This window comes from Sarcophilus harrisii, chromosome 4 (genome assembly GCF_902635505.1).
Source record: "Sarcophilus harrisii chromosome 4, mSarHar1.11, whole genome shotgun sequence".
In the NCBI taxonomy this organism is placed as follows: domain Eukaryota; kingdom Metazoa; phylum Chordata; class Mammalia; order Dasyuromorphia; family Dasyuridae; genus Sarcophilus; species Sarcophilus harrisii.
The window spans coordinates 235,903,146-235,923,397 of NC_045429.1; the positions used below are offsets into that span (position 1 = coordinate 235,903,146).

Below are 20,252 nucleotides of genomic sequence, written 5' to 3' on the forward strand. Positions count from 1 at the left end.
ACCACTGCAGGATTTCTGCCCAGAAAATCCCAAAAGAGGTCACACAGAGTCACTACAGAGCCCACAGAACGTGACGAGCACAGTCACGATTTTTGAGAGATAAGGAAGGATAAGAGTAGGCCCCTCCAGGGTAAAACTCGCAGGAGCAGACAAGTAGAAAGCGCAAAGTTCCGAGAGATAAGTGAATGAAGACATTCCTATCTTCCTAACTGGGTGCAGAAGGCTTGGGCAATACTAGGGACACTGCCCACACCTAAGATGGCGGTCTAAGGGGAGGGGAAGTGGGGTGAGAAGAGGGAAGGAGGGGTGGGATCGGCCTTCAGACCTCCCTGAGGCTGTGCCCTTACTTAAGATGGAGACCGCGGCAGGACTCCATCGCGGTGCTTTCTAGAGGAAGTGCCCGTTCTCAAGATGGCGGCCGGGGACTAGGGCGACGCACGACTTGCCATCCGGATAGGGGCGGGAGGAGGGGAGGGCAGGGGCGGGGCGGGGCGGGGCGGGGCGGGGCGAGTGGCTGGCGGCTGATGTGTCTGCAGGCTCTGAGGCACCCGGCTCGCCCCAGCCTCCACATCTAGTCTTGGACTAATCCCTTTGCTCCCAGGGACATCATGAGATCCCCGGCGGACTACCTCTCTGACAGTGAGTCTGAAGATGCATTGCGCAGGACCCCCTTGCTGCAGAAGCCCCCGCAGGGTGGCCCAGGTGAGCAGGGGGCAGGGCCCGGCCAGAGCTCCCTCTCCTCAGCCGGGATGTGACGAAGAAGGGAGGCCCGGGAGGAGAGGATGAAGGGGGGCTGCAAAGACTTCGTTCCCACAGAATCCTCCCCTCTCCCCCTTACTTCTGTTCCCCCACCTCCTTTCCCAGGAAGTGCTCCAGCTCCAAGGATGCTCACTTGGACTGCTGGAGTTGTAGGGTTTGAACTTGATCGCTCCCTGCATCCCCCTCACCCGCACCCCGTCCCCGGAGGCTTTGTCCCCTCCTGGTTCGGAAGCGCCCGGGACGGCGACGGCCTCGAGAGCTCCGTGGGCCCCTAAGAGTCAATCTGTTTCCTTGTTGAGTGACCTGTCACCCGCTGTTTCCTTGTTGAGTGACCTGTCACCCGGCATTTATGATAGTCTTGTGACCCGAGATCCTTTTCCTATCTATCTGCAAGAGGATGATTGAGGTCAGGCGGCTGGTTTTTTTTGGAGGGAAGGGGAGGAATATAACCGAGTTGCATTTAAGCACTTAAAATTTGGGTGACGGGCATATGTAAATGTACTATATCTCAATATTTAAATAAAATATGTAAATATTTAAAATAAATATTTAAATTAAATATTTAAATATTTAAAATAGATATTTAAATATTTAAAATAAATATTTAAATAAAATATCTCAATATTTTTAATTCTTTAAAATTATGGGCAAGTGTATTATATAAAGTTACTGCATTTCGAATTTATGTAGTGAAGCTTTCAAAGATTTATATAGATTTTTCAAAGATTTTATTCCAGCCTTTCCCAGCAACAGCCTAGGATTAAAGTAAACAAGCAGTTCTTCGACACTAGCTGTATAACTCTAGCCAGGTTTCTTAACCGAGGTCTGCCTCAGTTTACCAACTGTAAAATGAGAAAAATAATGGCACCTATCTCCCAGGTTTGTTGTAAAGATTAAGAAATATTCGTTCTAAAGTGCTTGTCTCAGTACCTGGCACAAATAAGATACCATTTAAATGCTCGATTTTATTGTTAGGTAGCTAGGTAGTGAAGTGAATAGAGACTTATTAGCGTTGTTACTCCAAGCAAGTCACTTATCCCTGCTTGCCTCAGTTCCTCATCTATAAAATAAGAAAATATATTTCTTATATATATAAGAAATATATAAATATATATATGTATAAATAATAAAATTTATAGATTTTATATTTATCTATAAAATAAAATAAGGAAGTGAGAAACCATTCCAGCATTTTTGCCAAGAAAACTCTAAATGAGGAATCAGATATGACTGAATAACATTACCATCATTATTATTGAAATAATCCCTAGTATAATTACCTGCGTTCTCCCTAAGTGATCTTAACCAAGTCACTGTGACCGCCAAAAGTAAAAAGCAGGAAGTAAAGAAAAAAGAGAATAGAATAAAACCAAAGTAAAGAAGCAGAAAACAAAGAGACATGAAAACGTATGAATTAGTTGTTTAGTTTGTGAAATCTCTTTGAAGTTTTCTTGGCAAAGAACTGGAGTGGTTTGACATTTCCTTCTCCAGCTCATTTTATATATGAGGAAGCTAAGGCAAACAGTTACACCACTTGTCCAGAGTCACACAGTTAATAAATATCTGAGGTTAGATTTGAATTCAAGTCTTCCTGACTCCAGGGCCAGCACTCTATCTACCTCACAAATACTAGAATACCACAATTATATTGCCATTTGGTGGTCTAATTTATGGTTTAACCTTATCCTTTGTTATCTAACATAATACCTATGGCCTTGTCACTGTGGTCTTCTTGCACAGGTAAAGGAAGGATTACCAGCAGGTTCTATATAATTCAAGTTTTTACAGTAATACCCTTTCACTCCAGAATTCTGCCATCTAGCAACCTGATCTATATGTCAAGGATCTAGGATATAAGCCCCAAAAAAGTCTGTGAGCAATAAAAATAAATACTCCCATGCATTTGGATTGGCCTTTACCCAGAACCTGTTTTCTATTTAGATCAAAACTGATACACATCATCTATGAATGCTGAGCAACATATTGAAAACTGTATTCCTATAGTTATTTACCTGTAATACCTGTAATATTGTTACTGTACTATACTACATTACTTGTAGTAATGACAGGTAACAGAGTGTAGTATTGTTACTGTACTATAGTACATTACCTGTAGTGATGACAGGGAGACTTTGGGTCTTCAATGTAATTTATGATTTGTCCTATGCAGAGCACTGGACTTGAGAAAGGGAGAAAAACCATGTTTATATAAGATAGCATGTCTGCCTTTCAGAAACTAATAGTCTAGGGGAAAAGACACAAACCCAAGTAACATACAAAATCTTTGTGATACCATGTTTATATAAGATAGCATGTCTGCCTTTCAGAAACTAATAGTCTAGGGGAAAAGACACAAACCCAAGTAACATACAAAATCTTTGTGATAAACACAATGGAGTTACAAAACAAAGTATGGAATGTAGTGTTTGGATAAAGATCATTGAGAGATTGAGGATGCAAGAAAGGTTCTGTGGAGATAGCGTTTGAATTAAAATGTGTAGAACATGACGAAATAGGCATGAATTTCAAATGCAGAAAAGAAGTGAATAAAGGCACCACAACACAAAGGCCGGGTTGGAAATTAAAAAGCAGACCAGTTTGTCTGTAATGTAGAGTAATAAGAGAAAGCTAGGGAAATATCAGACAATTAAATGGTTTGAAGAGACATTTTTCCTGCACTTGGTAGGTGATAGAAAGTCACCTAAGATTTTTTAGTGGAAACATCAGAGTTATGGGTAGGAAAGATTGTTGTGACATCAATATGGAAGGAATGGATCAGAGAGCAAAAAGACATTGGATATTGACAACTTGTATTCATAAGTTTAATAGTGAAGATGAGAAGAGAGGCCTAAACATGTTGTGTGGAAGGGACAAGAGAACAATAAAGAGAGATAGAAGAATTAGTCATAGTAATAAATAGGGGGTGTCCCATTGCTACGACTATAGAGGAGAGGAATAGGTGATTTTGCAGAAAAGCAATAAATATTTGGTGAATCAAATGAAGATGGAGAATATGAATATTCATGTATTAAATGTAATTCAATAATAGAAATGTATAATGATTTTCAATAATCAGGTAAATGTGAACTTTTTTACTAATTAAAAATTTTTAATTAATAAATATTTGTTTTTTATTATTCATTTACTAAACATTAATATTCATTTATTATAGTTATTCATTCCTTTCTCCCCATTAGTAATTTTTTTTTTTTGCTGAGGCAATTGGGGTCAAGTGACTTGCCCAGGGTCACACAGCTAGGAAGTGTTGAGTACCTAAGATCAGATTTGAACTCAGGTCCAGCCTGAAAGGGCTGGTCCTCTAACCACTGCACCACCTTATCATTATGGCCTTGTCACTGTGGTCTTCTCTCACAGATAAAGGAATGATTACCAGCAGGTTCTATATAACTCAAATTTTTACAGTATCCTTTCTCTCCAGAATTCTGCCATCTAGCAACCTGACCTATATGTCAAGGTTCTCGGATATAAGTCCTCAAAAAACCTATAAGCAGTAAAAATAAATGCAACCATGTACTTAGAATGGCCTTTACCCAGAAAGGGTTTTCTATTTAGATCAAAACTACCTCCCCTACTACTAAATTCTTAAAGGACTGAATCTTGTTCTTTTCTGAATCCACCCCCATAGTCTAATTCAGTGCCTTATATGTCGCTGGCACTCAATAAATGTTTATTACATTAAAAATTAATTTTTAAATTTAAATTAATAGCATAAACAATATTCAAATAAAGTTTTAAAAGTGAGATAATATGTAGAATTATTGTCTGCAAATTATTTGCAATTTATCATTAAATATATTAACTTTAAACAAAATAATAGTGTATCATAAACTGAACTTGAACCTAAGTTTTCCCACCTTGACAGCTGACTGTGTACTACTGCGTCCCTCTTAATGTAGCCAAGTCCACATCACATTTCTAAATGTTTAATTGGGGGCAAGGCAAGTGAGGCAATAGGGATTCAATGACTTGCTCAGGTCACACATCTAATAAGTGTTAAATGTCTGAGGGCAGATTTAAATTTGGGTCCTTTTGACTTCAGGGCCAAGGTTTTATCCACTGTGCCATTTAGCTTTCCTTGACATTATAGCCCTAATAGAGGATAAAATGGGTGGTACATCCTAGCTCTGCTATTTACTACCAGTGTGATCTAGGCAAGTCACCTAAACTCATGAGGTCTAATTTTCATCTATAAAGTGAAGGGTATGGACTAGATGATTTCTAAAATAATTGAATCTATGGAATCAATATATAAAGAACTAACCTTGTAAGTCCTGTCTTTGACACAACCTGGCTGTGTGTGGACATCAGGTGGGCAGGTCATTTAACCCCTAAATGCCCTAAAAACTCTAAATACTAAGTCTTGCAGAACAACTACTTGTCTTCCTTGGTAGGAATTGCTTCCCCAGGAACTCCCAGCACAAATGAAATCAAAGATCTAGAAAAAAAAAATTTTTTTAAATCATACTCCAGTAGGACCTAGAAGTATATAATGCTCTACCTACAGTAGAAATAAGTTAAGTTGAATTAAATATCAGATGTAAAAATACAATAAGTATAGTTTATTTAAATGTTAAAATTAAATATATATTACTGACATGTCATGATACTACAGGATGGTTTGTGTTTTGTTATATTGTTTATAAATAATGGAATTACACTTGATTTTAGAATTATTTTGGATGCATTTATATTTGGTATTTTGGGGTGCCTTCTTGCTTAACAATACTTTTACTCATTTTTGTTTCAGTTCCCATATGCTGTTCCACTCGTTACAATTTAGCAATGATAGCCTTTTTTGGATTCTTCATACTCTACGCCTTACGTGTGAATTTAAGTGTAGCATTAGTGGATATGGTAGATTCAAATAAAAGTATGGAGAGAAATACAACTTCTGAGGGGTGCCCAGAACATTCTGCTCCCATAGGAAACTTTCACAATCGAACGGTAGGTATTTAGATTTTATATTTTAAAAATATTAAATAGTTTTGTTGAATAGACTTAAAGCAGAATAGCTATTGCTAGGTGATTAAATACAAATGTTGAGCAAAAATGCTATAAGCACAATTTTGTAATAGCGTTTCTTTTTAACCCCTAAGTTCCCATAAGCATCATCACTTTCAGGTTTTACCTTTAAGACTATCCTTCTTTTGTAGCAGATAGAACCTCTGGGATAGCAAATCTACCCTGGCAGTTTTATTCTGATACTGTTTTGAACATAGGCTAAAAATAGTTTCTCTTATTTTATTGTACTATACATGTTGATCTGTTTGAAAAGCATTTATATAGTTATACTTTAGTTATGATCAAGGAGGTAAATGTTGACATCACTTTTTTTTAAAGGAATGTTATTTAATATTTGCTTTTGTTGTTGTTGTTGCTGCTAACACTGCTATTTCCAGGAGAGCTGGTGTATTATCACATCAACTTTCTGTACTCTCCAATTGCTTTATATACTATGACTTGTTCATGGAGAAGTCCCAATCTGCCAATCAAAAAACCAAACCCTGGACCATCATGAAGAATAATTTTCTCCACATTTGAATATGTCTATGTGCAAATGGGCAACAGGTACATGTCCAAATAACTGTTGGAAGTGGGAATTGAAAAGTGAACACCTGTTTTCGCTGATGGTTTTATAAGCTATTGAAAAAAAATTTTTGTAAGTATTTTTTGGTTGTTGCAAGGATCAGATCATTGGTGCAAGTAGAAGAAACCTTATTTTTATGTTTGTTTGCTTTCATTCATCTTTTATTCATACAAAGAAATAAACTCATCATTAGCAAATTCCTTTATGTAAATTTACAAAAAAAATGGCCTAAGAATAGTCAGCCAGTCAATTAGCATATATTAAGCACTTATCACAGAATGATATCTGTGATCGTAAGCACTAAGCATATGTAGAAAGACAAAAGACATTCCCTGTTCTCAAGGCATTCACAGTCTAATGGGAAGAGAGGACTGTTGTACAGACAAGGTGTGTACAAAATATATTGACAATAATCAACAGTGTGAAGGCACTATAATTAAAGGGACTTTAAGGATGCTAAAGGTAAAAGGCAGAGAAAAAAATTATAAGTATGTAGGACAGCCACTGAAAATGCCTGGAGTCAGGAGATAGAGTGTCTTGTTCAAAAAATAGCAAGACCAGTGTCTCTGGATCACTTTTTTTTTTTTTTTGGGGGGGGGGGGGGGGGGGGGGGGGGGGGTGGAGGGGGTGAGTTGAAGGGAAGGCTGCAGGGAAAGCTGCTGAAGTGCTACATACAGCCCAGAGTGTGGAGAACCATTACAAATAAAAGACTTAGGAAAGGTGGCCTGATGACATTTTTGCTGAGCTTTAAAAAATAGGTGAGAATAAAATAAAAAATTAAGAAGAAAAGATTTAAGGTCATAACAACAAAGGCATGGAACTAAAAAGTGTGAAATATACTTGGCTAGAATGCAAAGTATATGGAAAAGAATCATGAAATAAAGCTGGTTTCAAAGAGCCTTGAATGCCAAAAGTATAAACTTTCTTTGGGAGGTAATAGAGAACCACTGAAAGGTTTTTTCTTGTTTTAAATCTAGACTTAAGGAAGATTAGTTTAGCAGTTCCATGAGAAGAGGAACACAAAAGCAACAGCAGACTTGTTAGGCAATTTCAATAGCCATGGCAGTTGAAAATAAGGGCCTGCTATTGGAGTGATTCCAGAGGGAAGAGACAGGAGAGGACATGTGAGAGAGGTTATAAAAGTATCTCATAGCTGAAGGGGATCTCAGAAGTCTTATAGCTTGACCATTCCTAACAAGTTAGTGACATTTAATTTCTGCTTGAAAGCTGTCAATTATGGGGGAATTTCACTGCCTCCTAAGGTAGTCCATTGCTCTTTTGAACAGCTCTGTTTTTCTTTAAGTTAAGTCAAAATTCTACAATTTCCATTTAATATTTTAAATTAAACTTAACTAATTTAACTTAAACAAAAATAATTGTCCCTTTTCTCTAGAAGCTTAATGGGGGAAATTAATCAACAAGCATTTATTAAACATACACTGAATACTGGACCCTGTGCTAGGGTACTGAGAATACAAAGATAGAAGATAGTCCCTACTTTTTGTGGGCCGAAATTCTACTAGGAGAGACTTGTAGCAACAGTATATACACACACATATATGCATATACACCTGTGGGTGTATTAAAGAGCAGTCTAAGGAGGAAAGACACTGACAATTTAAGGTTCAGCAAAGATTTCAGACAGGAGACAGTGGTTGAGATATAGCTGGAAGGAAATAAGAAAACGGAGATAAGGAGAGAGTGCCTCCCAGACATAGACAATAACCAACATAGGGATGAAATTTTAGATTTGGAGCTGGAAGAGATCCTGAAAGTTACTGAACTCCACCCCCTCATGTTATGCAGTAAGAAACTGAGGCCCACAGATGGAGTGACTTGCTGCTCTTGGGACCCTGGACATGTCACTCCAAGTGTCTGAGAAGAGATTTGCATGGGCATTTTACCCACTCCAAGTTTGGTGTTCTATCCTCTGATACCCTGCTGTTTCTCAAAAATGCAAAACAAAACAAAAAAACTGAGGTATGGAGAAATTAAGGACTTTCTCAAGGTCATAAAGCTGCTCAAGTGAATGTATTAGGCAGGATTTGAACCCAGGTTATTTCTGAAATCAACTTCAATGCCCCATTCACTGGGCCCGTAACCAAGAGAGTGACAAGGACAGACAGTTCTGCTAAATCATGGCATATAGGGAACTGGGTAACATAAATGAAGGGAGAAGTGGAAGGGGTTAAATTATGGCTGGTTTATTGAGTAGGACAGTAATATGATGAGATTTGTGCCTAAGGAAAATCACTTTGTAATTGTGGATAATAGATTAGGGTAAGAGAGACCATACAAAATAAATCAACCAAAGATAGGAAAAACTACCCTTACTTTGCCAAAGAAGACATTGGCAGCAACATAATATTCAACATAAAAATTTCTTCTTATGCCTTTGGCATTTAAAAGAGCAGTAGAACCTGGCACACACACAAAAAAAATTGCTCTTTAATGAAGTAGATTTAATGTCAAATCACTTTTTTTGAAATTACCTATCATAAAGTACCAAAGGCAGCTAAGTAACTCAATGGATTGCCTGGGGCCTGGAACTCTTTGTGAGTTCACATCTGGCTTCAGAGACTTATTTGCAGTGTGACCCTGTTTGCCTCCGTTTCCTCATGTATGAAATGAGCTGGAGAAGGAAATTATCCCATTATCTTTGCCAAGAAAACCCCATATGAGGTCAGAGAGACTCAAGGATGACTGAAATAACAACAACAACATAAGGTGCCAACCCAGGTTTACATTTTTTTTTCTTTTTTTTGGCTTAGGCAATTTGGGCTAAATGACTTGCCAAGGGTCACACAGCCAGGAAGTGTTAAGTATTTGAGGCCAGATTTGAATTTCCTGACTTCAGGGGTGGTGTTCTATCTACTACACCAACTAGCTGCCCCCAGACCTACAATTTTAATCATGATTATTAGAACACAAATTGGTTATATGTAATTTTATTTTTGTTACAAAGTTGGGGGTTTTATTTGGGAGATAGTGATAGTGAAGCAAAATAAAAAAGGAAAGAATAAAAGACCACTGAAACATTTTTAAAATATTTCGGAGACCAGAAAGAGATTCAGAGGGGTACACATGTAGCAAGACAATATTAGTACTATTATGTAAAATTTAATGTATATTTAAAAAAACAAGCTAGGGAAGATTTGGAGATGAGAGGCACAAGTGATAATGTTCCTAGAAAAAAAAAAGAAAGCAATCATTAAAGTATTTTTTAATAGAAAGGAAAAGAAGCTCAGAGGAAAATCAGGCAGTAGGATAACCGTTGATTTATTAATGTGCTTTTTTTTTGTAAAGCAAACTGTCCATAGAAGAGAATTCCCAGTTTTCTGCATGATCCTTTTTTTGTTCTTTACATATGGGAATGTACATATTTAATTGGTATTTTTCAGGTATGAAAATATGATGATAATTTTAACTAGCATTTATATGTTTAAGCTTTATATATTTTATTACATTCTTACTACAGCCCTTTGAGGTTTAGGTGCTATTATTATCCCCTAAAACTTTTACAGATAAAGAAACTGAGGCTGAGAAATGTGATCTGATTTACCCAGAATCACACAGCTAGTATCAGAAAAAGGATTTCAATACAGGCAACTTTGGAAAACTTGCTCTGTGACCATGCCACTAAACTGCTCCACCATAACAAAAATAAAACTATTAATTAAAAAAAATGAAACTTCAAAAATAAAACTAAGAAATACTATAATAGTTACTCTGTGATTTCACATAAAATTCCCATTTTCTGGCCTTCATTGGACAAGGTTGATGAGGATTCTAAAACAAAGTAAAATTATTTTAAATCCTCTTTCATTTAACAGCCCTCTAAATGTAGCTACTCTCTTTAACCTTCTTCCCTTACCCAAATTTTTTCTTCTTCAGGCTAAATATACCCAGTTCCTTCATGTAGCAGATTTGATCCTTTCATAATTTTACATGCCTTTGTTTGGACATGTTCTAAGTTATCAATATTTTTCCTAAAATTTGATATCCAAAACTCTTAAGATTAAAGATGCCTATCTAAATCAAAGGTCAGTAGGGCTTTTCTGATCCCTTATTTAGAATACTGTGTTTCTCTTAATGAGCTAGTAAGACTTATAATTGATTGGATATGATAAGTGGCAAAGAAGGAAGAATCAAGAAAAAAAAAAACAGATTTCAAATTTGAGAGACCTGTGTGAATAGTGATAACACATGTAGAAATAGGGAAGTAAGAAAGATTAAGTTTAGAAACAGAAATAATTAACTTGGTTTCACTTATGTGGGATTTCATGTACTATTTGCCCCAGTTGACCTGTAGGAAATAGAAATTTGTCAACTTCATAGAGGTGATAGTTGAAGCTGTGGGAATGTATGATATTGCCAAATGACTGTGTAAATTTTCAAAATCTTTTATGTTTGGCTTTGGAATTCAGATAAATTATATAGTCAGATGTATATAAATTATATAGTCAGAAGTCAGATGAATATACTGAATAGTCAGTAAACAGTCAGAATATCAACCAGAATATCAGTCCTGATTTCTATTTCTGGTTTTAAAGGCAAATTTGGTAGGCAGATAAACACAGAAAATTTACAACCTGAATATAAGCTGTGTATATATATAATCCAAAATCTGATTGTATGATTAAAATGTAGTTGATGTGTATGTGTGTGTGTGTGTGTGTGTGTGTATGTGTGTGCTGGTATATCTATGATAAATATATTCTCAATAGATTTTCACATGTCACTTGAGTTAAACCAAAGCTATTTGAGATTTTAAAATTAAATGTTGATCTCTGCTTCTGCTGTCATCCCCCCCAATCAAATAAAATGTTTATCTATAGTGAGTTTATAATGTAATTCAGCTAGATGATATATATTATTTGGGCAACAGCTAAGTGCTCAGTGGATAGAGTACTCAGGCAGGTACCTCTTCCTAAGTTCAAATTTGGCCACAGACAGTTATGGTGTGATTGTGGGCTGTAGTGTTCTTCTTTTCTAAAATATAATCGTTCTCTGGGAGCAGGTTTCCTGGGGAGTTTCTGGAGGCAGCCTTAGTTCCGTTCCGTGTAATAATCACCTCAAATGCAGCCAGCTGTTAAAAGTCCAAATCCTTTATTGTCTCCTTCAAAATTGGCCGATTAGTTTTCTTAGAGGCCTATCTCTCTCCTTCGTTCCAAGAGCTCCTGTTACTCCTTTGCCTCTTCCAGCTTCAGCCTCTCTTCTCCCAAATCCTACATTCTGTCCAACTGAATCCTGGATTCTCAATCTCCTCAACTGACTCCTGGCTGAGGCTCCAAGAGCTTCTTATATATGATCTTTTAAAGTTGTGAACTCAAAGGTTGATTCCTCCTCCAAGAGTGAGATTGTGGGAGCTGTGACTTGTGAATCTCCTCCACTGAACTTGTGAATCTCATATTGAATCCTGAGTTGTGAATCTCAAACGCTAATATGTGAACTAATATATGAACTCTTAAAGATGTGAAAGGTGTGAACTCTGAACTAGAGAACTGCTAAGCATGATGCTAAAATTAGACAACTGACTTATCACTTTGTAAGAATCCTAACAGTGGTCAAGTCACTTAATTCTGTATACCTCAGTTTCCTCTTCTATAAAATGGACTAGAGAAGGAAATGGCAAATCTCTGCCAAAAACCAAACAAACATAAACCCAAAATGGGATGACAGGGTCAGACATGACTGAAATGACTGAACAACAATATTTTTTATGATCCTGGGATAATTAGTGTCTCTGCACGTGTTCTTAAAGCTCAAAGGAATGTAAATATAGAATGCTTAATATTCTGAATAAAACATAAGAAACTTTTTGTTCCATAAGTTATGAAACACCTTCAGCTGATTATATTGTTTTTTTTTGATCTAAGGTGTTCCCTAAAACAGCCATCTTTCCTGAAGGCTTGGAGATTTCAGCTCCCTGCATATCATTACAGTTCTTTCAGACTATATTTCTAGAACTCATATAGTCACATTAGCTATCAAAAGAGTTCTTTCTCTCTCTCTCTCTCTCTCTATCTGCTGAGGCAATGGGGGTTAAGTGACTTACCCAGGGTCACACAGCTAGTAAATTTTAAGTATCTGAGGTTGGATTTGAACTCAGGTCCTTCTGATGTAATAAGGGCTGGTGCTCTATCCACTGGGCCATCTAGTTGCCCCAAAGTTCTCATTTTTTAATTGTATTATATAGGTTAAAATAGTGAACAAAGAAAATGAATTTTGTAATGAAAAATAAGTCTTCAAAGTCAGATACTAAAATAATTTTTATTGTTGTATTTTAGGGAAAGAAATACCATTGGGATGCAGAAACTCAGGGATGGATTCTTGGCTCCTTTTTTTATGGCTACATCATCACTCAGATTCCTGGTGGATATGTTGCCAGTAAAATGGGAGGAAAGCTACTTTTGGGATTTGGAATACTTGGTACATCTTTGCTCACATTATTGACCCCCATTGCTGCAGATTGGGGAGTAGGCTTTCTTATTGCAGTTCGTGCCCTGGAAGGACTAGGAGAGGTAAGTTATTTATCATTACTTCATTTTTCATCTTATATTTTCTTGAAAATTTTACATTTTAAGTCAATTACCAATCTCATTTGTACTGATGAACAATTCATATTTTGAAATTCCATTTGTACTGAGTTTTATATTTATTAAGTACCTCAGACCCTAAATAGGGACTTCAATCCTTTGTGAACATGGAATCATTGTTACTGATTTTTATTAATTCTTTCTATTCTATCCTTTTCCTACTTTTGTAGGAAAAGGATACTTCCTACTTAAAAACCTTCATCTTTTTCTTTCATCTTACATTTGTTTTATACATTCTGCAGTCTCTTCTTTTACAAATTTTTGTGCCTTTTATCAGCTGAGCAATACAACTTATTCTTTTTTCTTCCTTCCTTCCTTCCTTTCTTCATATGGTAGTATACCCTTACCTGTGAGTGCTCTACCCAAAGGAATGAAATTTGTTTTTTCTGATTTACTGAAACCTCCCAAGATATCTTGGGTCTTACTAGCTACATCTCTTTTTTTAAGGACCATGCTTAAATCCAAATCACTTTGGTTCTTCTTGATTGGTCAACAATAGGTCTCAGGCCAAAAAAAAAAAAAAAACAATAGGTCTCAGGCCAAGTGCAAATTGTTTTGTAATGCCAGGGAAACTGAGGCAAGACAGAGATTAGATGGTTTTTAATATTTTAATAGTGGAGAGTTTGGACTGACAGCCAGCTAGATGGGACTCCCATCTCAAAGCATCCAACAATGAGTAAGGGATTCCAGAGACTCTTATAGGGCTCCAGCTATCAGGGAAACAAAGTTGGGGGGGAAGCACTGGGTGGATGGAAGTTTCAGGAAAGGACCATAAATTCAGTTCTGACAGGTTGGAGATAAGAAGGAAGGATCATAAATTTTGATAAATTGAGAGTGAAGAAATTAGGAGACGATTAGTCTGAGCCAGGAGAGGCCCAAACATTTGAGATAAGTCATCTGGAGTTTTATGACTCTTTGGAATGCCAGAGTCACCAGAGCTCCTAGCCCTAATTATTTCAGTCCTACTGGCCAAAAAGGAGGGTGCCATCAAGGAAACTGAGGCAGAACAATTTGGGCCCCAGTTGACTCAGAGTAGATGTAAATATCAATTGTTTCTTTTTATTTTTGTATTTACATTCTTTTTTCCCCCAATTTTCAACATTTACTTTTATAAGATTTTGATTTCCATTTTTTTCTCCTTCCCTTCCCTCTTCCCCCTTCCTCAAGATGGCAAGCAATCTGATATAGTTTATATATGTACAGTAATATTAAACATTTCCACATTAATCATCTTGTGAAAGAAGAATCAGAACAAAAGGAAAACCACAAGAAAGAAAAGGGGGGGAAAAGTGAAAATAGTATGCTTCAATCTAAAAAGTTATTCTTTGGATGTGGATAGCATTTTCTATCGTAAGTCTTTTGTAGATCATTATATTAAACAGCAATTGGTTTCTGTTTTGGTCAGAAATCCCAAGGATCTTCCCCTCCCAGATTGGATTTTTTTTTTTGAGGGGGCAGAGGAAACCAGGCAAAAAAAAAAAAAAGTTCATTCTTTGCTTCATTTCTTACCTAACCTAATCACTGAATGGATACTAGCTCAGTCAAACTGAGATCAGAAAAGCTTAAAACGCCAAGATCTCCCACTGCATCCAGGCCACCTCTAGTCATCCTGATCTATATCTTGCCATTAGACCCAGATAGCTCTGGAGGAAAAAGTGATGCAGGGGATGTTGCACCGGCCTCCCTCACTTAAATACATCCATTTGCTTGTCACAACATTATCTCCCTGATCATGGTCCTCTTTGAGAATGAAGGACAAACAACAAAAGCCTTTGGGAAATGAATCTGCTAATTGCAGATAATGATGGGGCCACTAGGTGGTACAAGAGATAGTGTCAGACCTGGAGTCAGGAAGACCTGAGTTCAAATGTGCGCACAAACACTAATTTAGCTATGTGACCCTGGGCAAGCTGGGTAACTGTTTGCCTCCATTTCCTCAACTGTGAAATGAGCTAGAGAAGGAAATGACAAACCATTCTGGTATTTTTTGCCAAGAAAACCCCAAAGGGGTCATTTATAATTGGATACGACTGAAGTAACTCAACAGTAACAAGCAACAGTATATGTCTCCAAAAGACCCTCCTTATGATGTAAATGTGTAGCCTAGAAACTAGAGGGAGAGCCCTGAAGAATTCCTATCACTTTGTCATAGTTGCTATACATTTATCATGTTTATTTCTTGACAATCAAAATATTAAATACCTAACTATGTGCCAAGCAATACAAAGAGATATGAAGGCAATAAAAGGAAAACGGTCATTGCTCTCAAGGAGCTTCCATTCTAGTGACAAAGACAATGTATGCATGGTCAGTTAGAGAGAAAAGGGAGTACCATGAAAGTTCTAGGCCAGAACTCTGATGCCTTCAATCTTAACAATGTATTGTTTGTGTCTGAAGATATCACTGTATAGATATAGTTAAACTTCATTTATTTTTGGCTAATATTGTGTCTGTGAACACAAAGAATTACATAGTTACAACTGTGTCTACTAGAGACAAAGAATTTCACTGTTGGTCAGGGGTATATATCCAAAACCACATTTGGATTGCTTTTAGGAAAGAAAAAGTGTTGACCTTTTTAAAAACTAGAAATTTACTTGAACCTTAAGTTGAGATTAATGATTCTTATGAATCTACTAATTATCATATCTTAGAAAGAACAGCCCTAAATTAGAAGTCTCATTCTAGTATGTAAAAAAAGACTTTGATCTTTGGTCGTAATATAAAAGATGAAAAAAAAATTGGACCACTTAATATTCAATTGGTCATGCTTTTGCCCCTATTTCTCTCACCTATTTTCAGTGTCTAAATATACAACTCATTTCATATTATTCCATAGCAATTTCATTTTTTATGTCCTAATTTATGACACTTTCTATTTATGTGCCACCTGTCCTTCAATTATTAACTTTTTATTCATATTCTCTTTTTGACTGGGCAATAAGAGGTTAACTAAATATACTTTCTCTTACTACTCTTTTCATATATCACAATAATACAGGATGTTCCCAAAGACTTAGTGAAGTTTAAGGCACCCAGTAGTTCATACTTTTTTTAGCTCTTTAAGATTTAGAAAGAGCTTTGCTCACTATAGCCCTATGTGATAGGAAGTGTCTGTTTTATCCTCACTTTACATGAAGAAAGGCTCTGAAAAACACAGTAAGCATTAGTTTTGAGATTTGAACCTAGGGTTTATTGTTCGAAGATTGTATATTTTTGAATATACATTCTCCTCATCTAAAACCCTTAAAATAAAGCAATCCTTTAAGTGCTTTGGTGCTACCTACTTCATTGGTGGAGTAATGAAAAGTGAGGATGGCAGGCCCGATCACCACAAGAGTTGCTCCCATAGGTGACAACTACAGGGCTAGCTTGGAAGCAGAGCCAGTGGTCTATAGGGACATTGCTATTCCCTAGGAAGTTACTGACTATAAGAAAATCTCTCTCTATATATATAAAGTTTTTTTTTTTTTTTTAAAGTTCATAGTAGTATTATTTGTCATAACAAAAAATAGTGTACATAAAGATTGAGGAGAGATAGGTGAATGAAATAGAATCTTAATGCTTCATAAACAATTATAAATATGCAGGATTCAGGAAAACATGAAAAGATTTTTGCAAATTGTTGCTTAATCTTCCTGGGATTCAATTTCCTTATTTATCTTTAAAAAAAAAAAAAAAGAAGTTTAATCAAATATCCTCTTAAATTCTATTACAACTCTTAATTCGTTAAAACTCTGGACTTAGACGAAGACAGAATGAAGACAGCAGAAAAATAAACTCAGTGACTTAAAACTGCAACAAAGTCAACAGGTGGAGATAACAAAAGTGATCAGACAGTAAATTTTGTTAGTTCTTCTTAATCAGTTTGACTAGCTAATGCCAATAAACCAGAACAAATAAGAAATAGATTTTATTATACTCAAGGGTGGCATTCCTCACCAGCAGTTGATAGGGAATATGTCATTCACAATTTCCCAAGAAATTAAATTAATATGAAACAAACTTAAAAAATACTTTTTTAAAAAAATTAAAATGGGGTAAGCAGACAAAGAAATAAAATGTACTTATTTTTTTATTTATTTATTTATTTATTTTTGTTGAGGCAGTTGGAGTTAAGTGACTTGCCCAGGATCACACAGCTAGGAAATGTTTGAGGTCGAATTTGAATTCAGGTCCTCCTGACTTCAGGGCTGGTGCTCTATCCATTGTGCCACATAGCTGCCTGAATAACTTTTATTTTTAATTTATAAAATAAAACAAGCATTTCTATAAAAAAAAAAAAAAGAACTGTTCATGAAACTGCAAATCTACTGTGTATAAGTTGCTGTTCCTTTAAAATAAACAACAAAATTACAATGTAACTGTCTTTTTTGTTTTCGCCTTACCTCTCCCCCATGACTACTTTTAGACCCGAATAGGTTTATGTATTCTTGTGTGGTTTTATATATGCATGTAAAATTGTTCTATTTATTTATCTATTCTATTTATCAGTTCTTTTTCTAGATACAGATAGGACATTTTTTCATATATCCTTTGTAATTTGTAAGGAATGGGATGAGGTGTTTTTTTTTTGGAGGGGAGAGATATGTCTTATTTTTTAAATTTAAAAAAAAATTATTATTTTTTAATTTTTAAAAAATTAACAAAAAATCATGTTCTCTCCCACCCCTTCCTTAAAGGTCAGTTTTGGTTTGAGATACCTTGAGGATATCCAAGTGCTGTATCTGGCAGTTAGTGATAACCTTGGTTAGTGTAGAGGTTAGGATTGGATATGTAAATCTGAGAAGCATTGTTTTGTAGATGGTAATTAAATTCTTTTAAACTGATGGGTTTACTGACACCCACTCCCAGTTTTCTAGTCTTTCCTCTGAAACTACTTGATATTTATTTAGTATTGCCTTCCCCACTTAGATTTTAATAGTTGACTTTTATATAGTGTTTACTATGTACCAAACACCCTTATATTTACATAGCCCATATTATCTCAAAGTCTGATTTAGTTCTGTATTCCTGGTTTTGTCACTAAGAAGCAATAAGATGTTATTGCGAAAAGTATTGAATAGAGCAGAGGAGCTGAAGCAGAAAGATCTGAGTTCAAATTCAGTCTCAGATACTTACTGTCATGTCACTTAACCTCTACCCCAGTTTTCTCAACTCTAAAATGGGAATTGTCACAGCTCGCACTTCTCAGGGTTTTTTTGAGGATCAAATGAGATATTTGCAAAAAACATTTAGCACAATGCCTGGCACATACTGAGCACTATTTAAATGTCTATTCCCTTCCTAATTCGTTAATAACTGCTATTCTACTCGTTCATTCAGTGGATACTTAATAAATGTTGGGTTTTGTTACTATTGTTAAGGTTCAGAAGGGACCCCAAAAGGTTGGGGGGGTTGCAGATCAGTGTTGCAAGGTGCCTCAGAAGAATTTGCAGGGACCAGGAGATCATTATATACTTCAACAACAATACTATATGATGACCAGTTCTGATGGACCTGGCCATCCTCAGCAATGAGAGCAACCAAATCATTTCCAATGGAGCAGTAATGAACTGAACCAGCTACACCCAGAGAAAGAACTCTGGGTGATGACTAAAAACCATTACATTGAATTCCCAATCCCTATATTTATGCCCATCTGCATTTTTGATTTCCTTCACAAGCTAATTGTACAATATTTCAGAGTCTGATTCTTTTTGTACAGCAAAATAATAGTTTGGTCATGTATACTTATTGTGTATCTAATTTATATTTTAATATATTTAACATCTACTGGTCATCCTGCCATCTGGGGGAGGGGTGGGGGGTAAGAGGTGAAAAATTGGAACAAGAGGTTTGGCAATTGTTAATGCTGTAAAGTTACTCATACATATAACCTGTAAATAAAAGGCTATTAAATAAAAAAAAAAAAGAAGAAGAAGAAGAATTTGCAGGCTTGAATCTATATCCAAATCAAGGGCCAAATTTTATTGTAATTGTAACACCAATGAAGCAAACAAAATTCCCAAAGAATTTAGCAAAGATCCAAGAAGAAAGAAACAATTTAATGCAGTTTTTCTTGTCAGTGATATGCTAATTTTATGGCCTAGAAATAGAACTGAGGAGTGGCCTCAGGAATTTGGTTATCACAGACTAGCAAATTATGTATCTGACCATCATCAATGTTTGCAGGACTATTCTAAGGCCAGAAGACAAAATATTAGAACAATAGTACTCTAAGGTCAGAGGCACCTCAGAATCCTTGATCATAAAGCCAGAAGACTTTAGAATCATTGACAGATTGTTAGAACAGAAGCAACTCTAAAGTGTGTGTGAGGGACAGGGATACCTCCTTACTGCTGTTTCCCCTAGAACTTATACTCCATCACTAACACACCATATATCAGTGAACATCTTTTTTTGCCATAACTTAGTAGTTATGACTCTTAGTAGTTGTATGATTCACATCATACAAGTGATGAGGTTAGTGGCGGTCAGAAAGTTGTGAAAATCCCCACTAGATCTGTGCACAAGTTTAACGTGAAAGAATTCACGAATCCTGGAATATTAATTGTCAAAAATGGAAGTTTATTGTTGGATAGGAAGCCAGTTATGCTAAGAGACTGACTTTTTTTAATGGCAAAATCCTATTAGGGAAATGGAGGCTGGCACTGAGAAAAGAATGCCTTCTCAGCAGGCAGGGTCCTACTTTGGACATTCTGCAAAGATTGAGTTCAGAAGTTGCCATTTAGAAAGGAATCTTGAGGCTCAGATTTCAGGTTGAAAAGAAAGCCAAAGTCCCCAGTCCTAGATGCTTATCAATATCTGGCCCAGATCTCCAATTGGAATTTAAAAGAGTCTGGCATCCCCAAAAGATCAATGGGGTGCTTTTTGACCAAGATTTCTAATTGAATAATGACACTTAACTTATCTGAGAGATATGCTTTCCCAGGAGGGCCTGAGACACCAATCTCCCTTCTTTACAGATCAAAAGGGAACACAGTTTCAGAGTGATAATTTTAAAGGGAACACAGTTTCACTTTCCTTTCACAAGTACAAAATGAGATTTTACATAAATCTCTAGTAAGATACTGTTTGGGTGGAAGACACCTACCCAAATTGACTACTCAGAGATCACTCATAGAAAGCAGAATATTTATTAGAATCTTGAGAAGCCAACCATTGTGTTCTGTGAGCCGAAGCTCACAGCAAGAGGGCCATTCCCTTGGGAGTGGTCACAGTTTTCATACATTTCAGACAAAGAACCCCCCAAATCCCACCCTCTATATGTTGTGATTGGTTAT

At 36.3% G+C, this 20,252-nt stretch overlaps 1 protein-coding gene across 1 annotated transcript in view; it reads left to right on the forward strand.

The window, feature by feature from the left end:
• The first annotated feature begins 500 nt into the window (after positions 1-500).
• The window catches only part of SLC17A5 (solute carrier family 17 member 5), a 63,714-nt gene continuing 43,962 nt past the window's right edge, over positions 501-20,252 (forward strand). Inside the window, exons 1-3 of the mRNA XM_031964623.1 lie at positions 501-702; positions 5,528-5,724; positions 12,658-12,891. Coding sequence (XP_031820483.1) covers positions 609-702; positions 5,528-5,724; positions 12,658-12,891 — 525 coding nt within the window. The 5' untranslated portion in view covers positions 501-608. The remainder of the gene's footprint in view (positions 703-5,527; positions 5,725-12,657; positions 12,892-20,252) is intronic.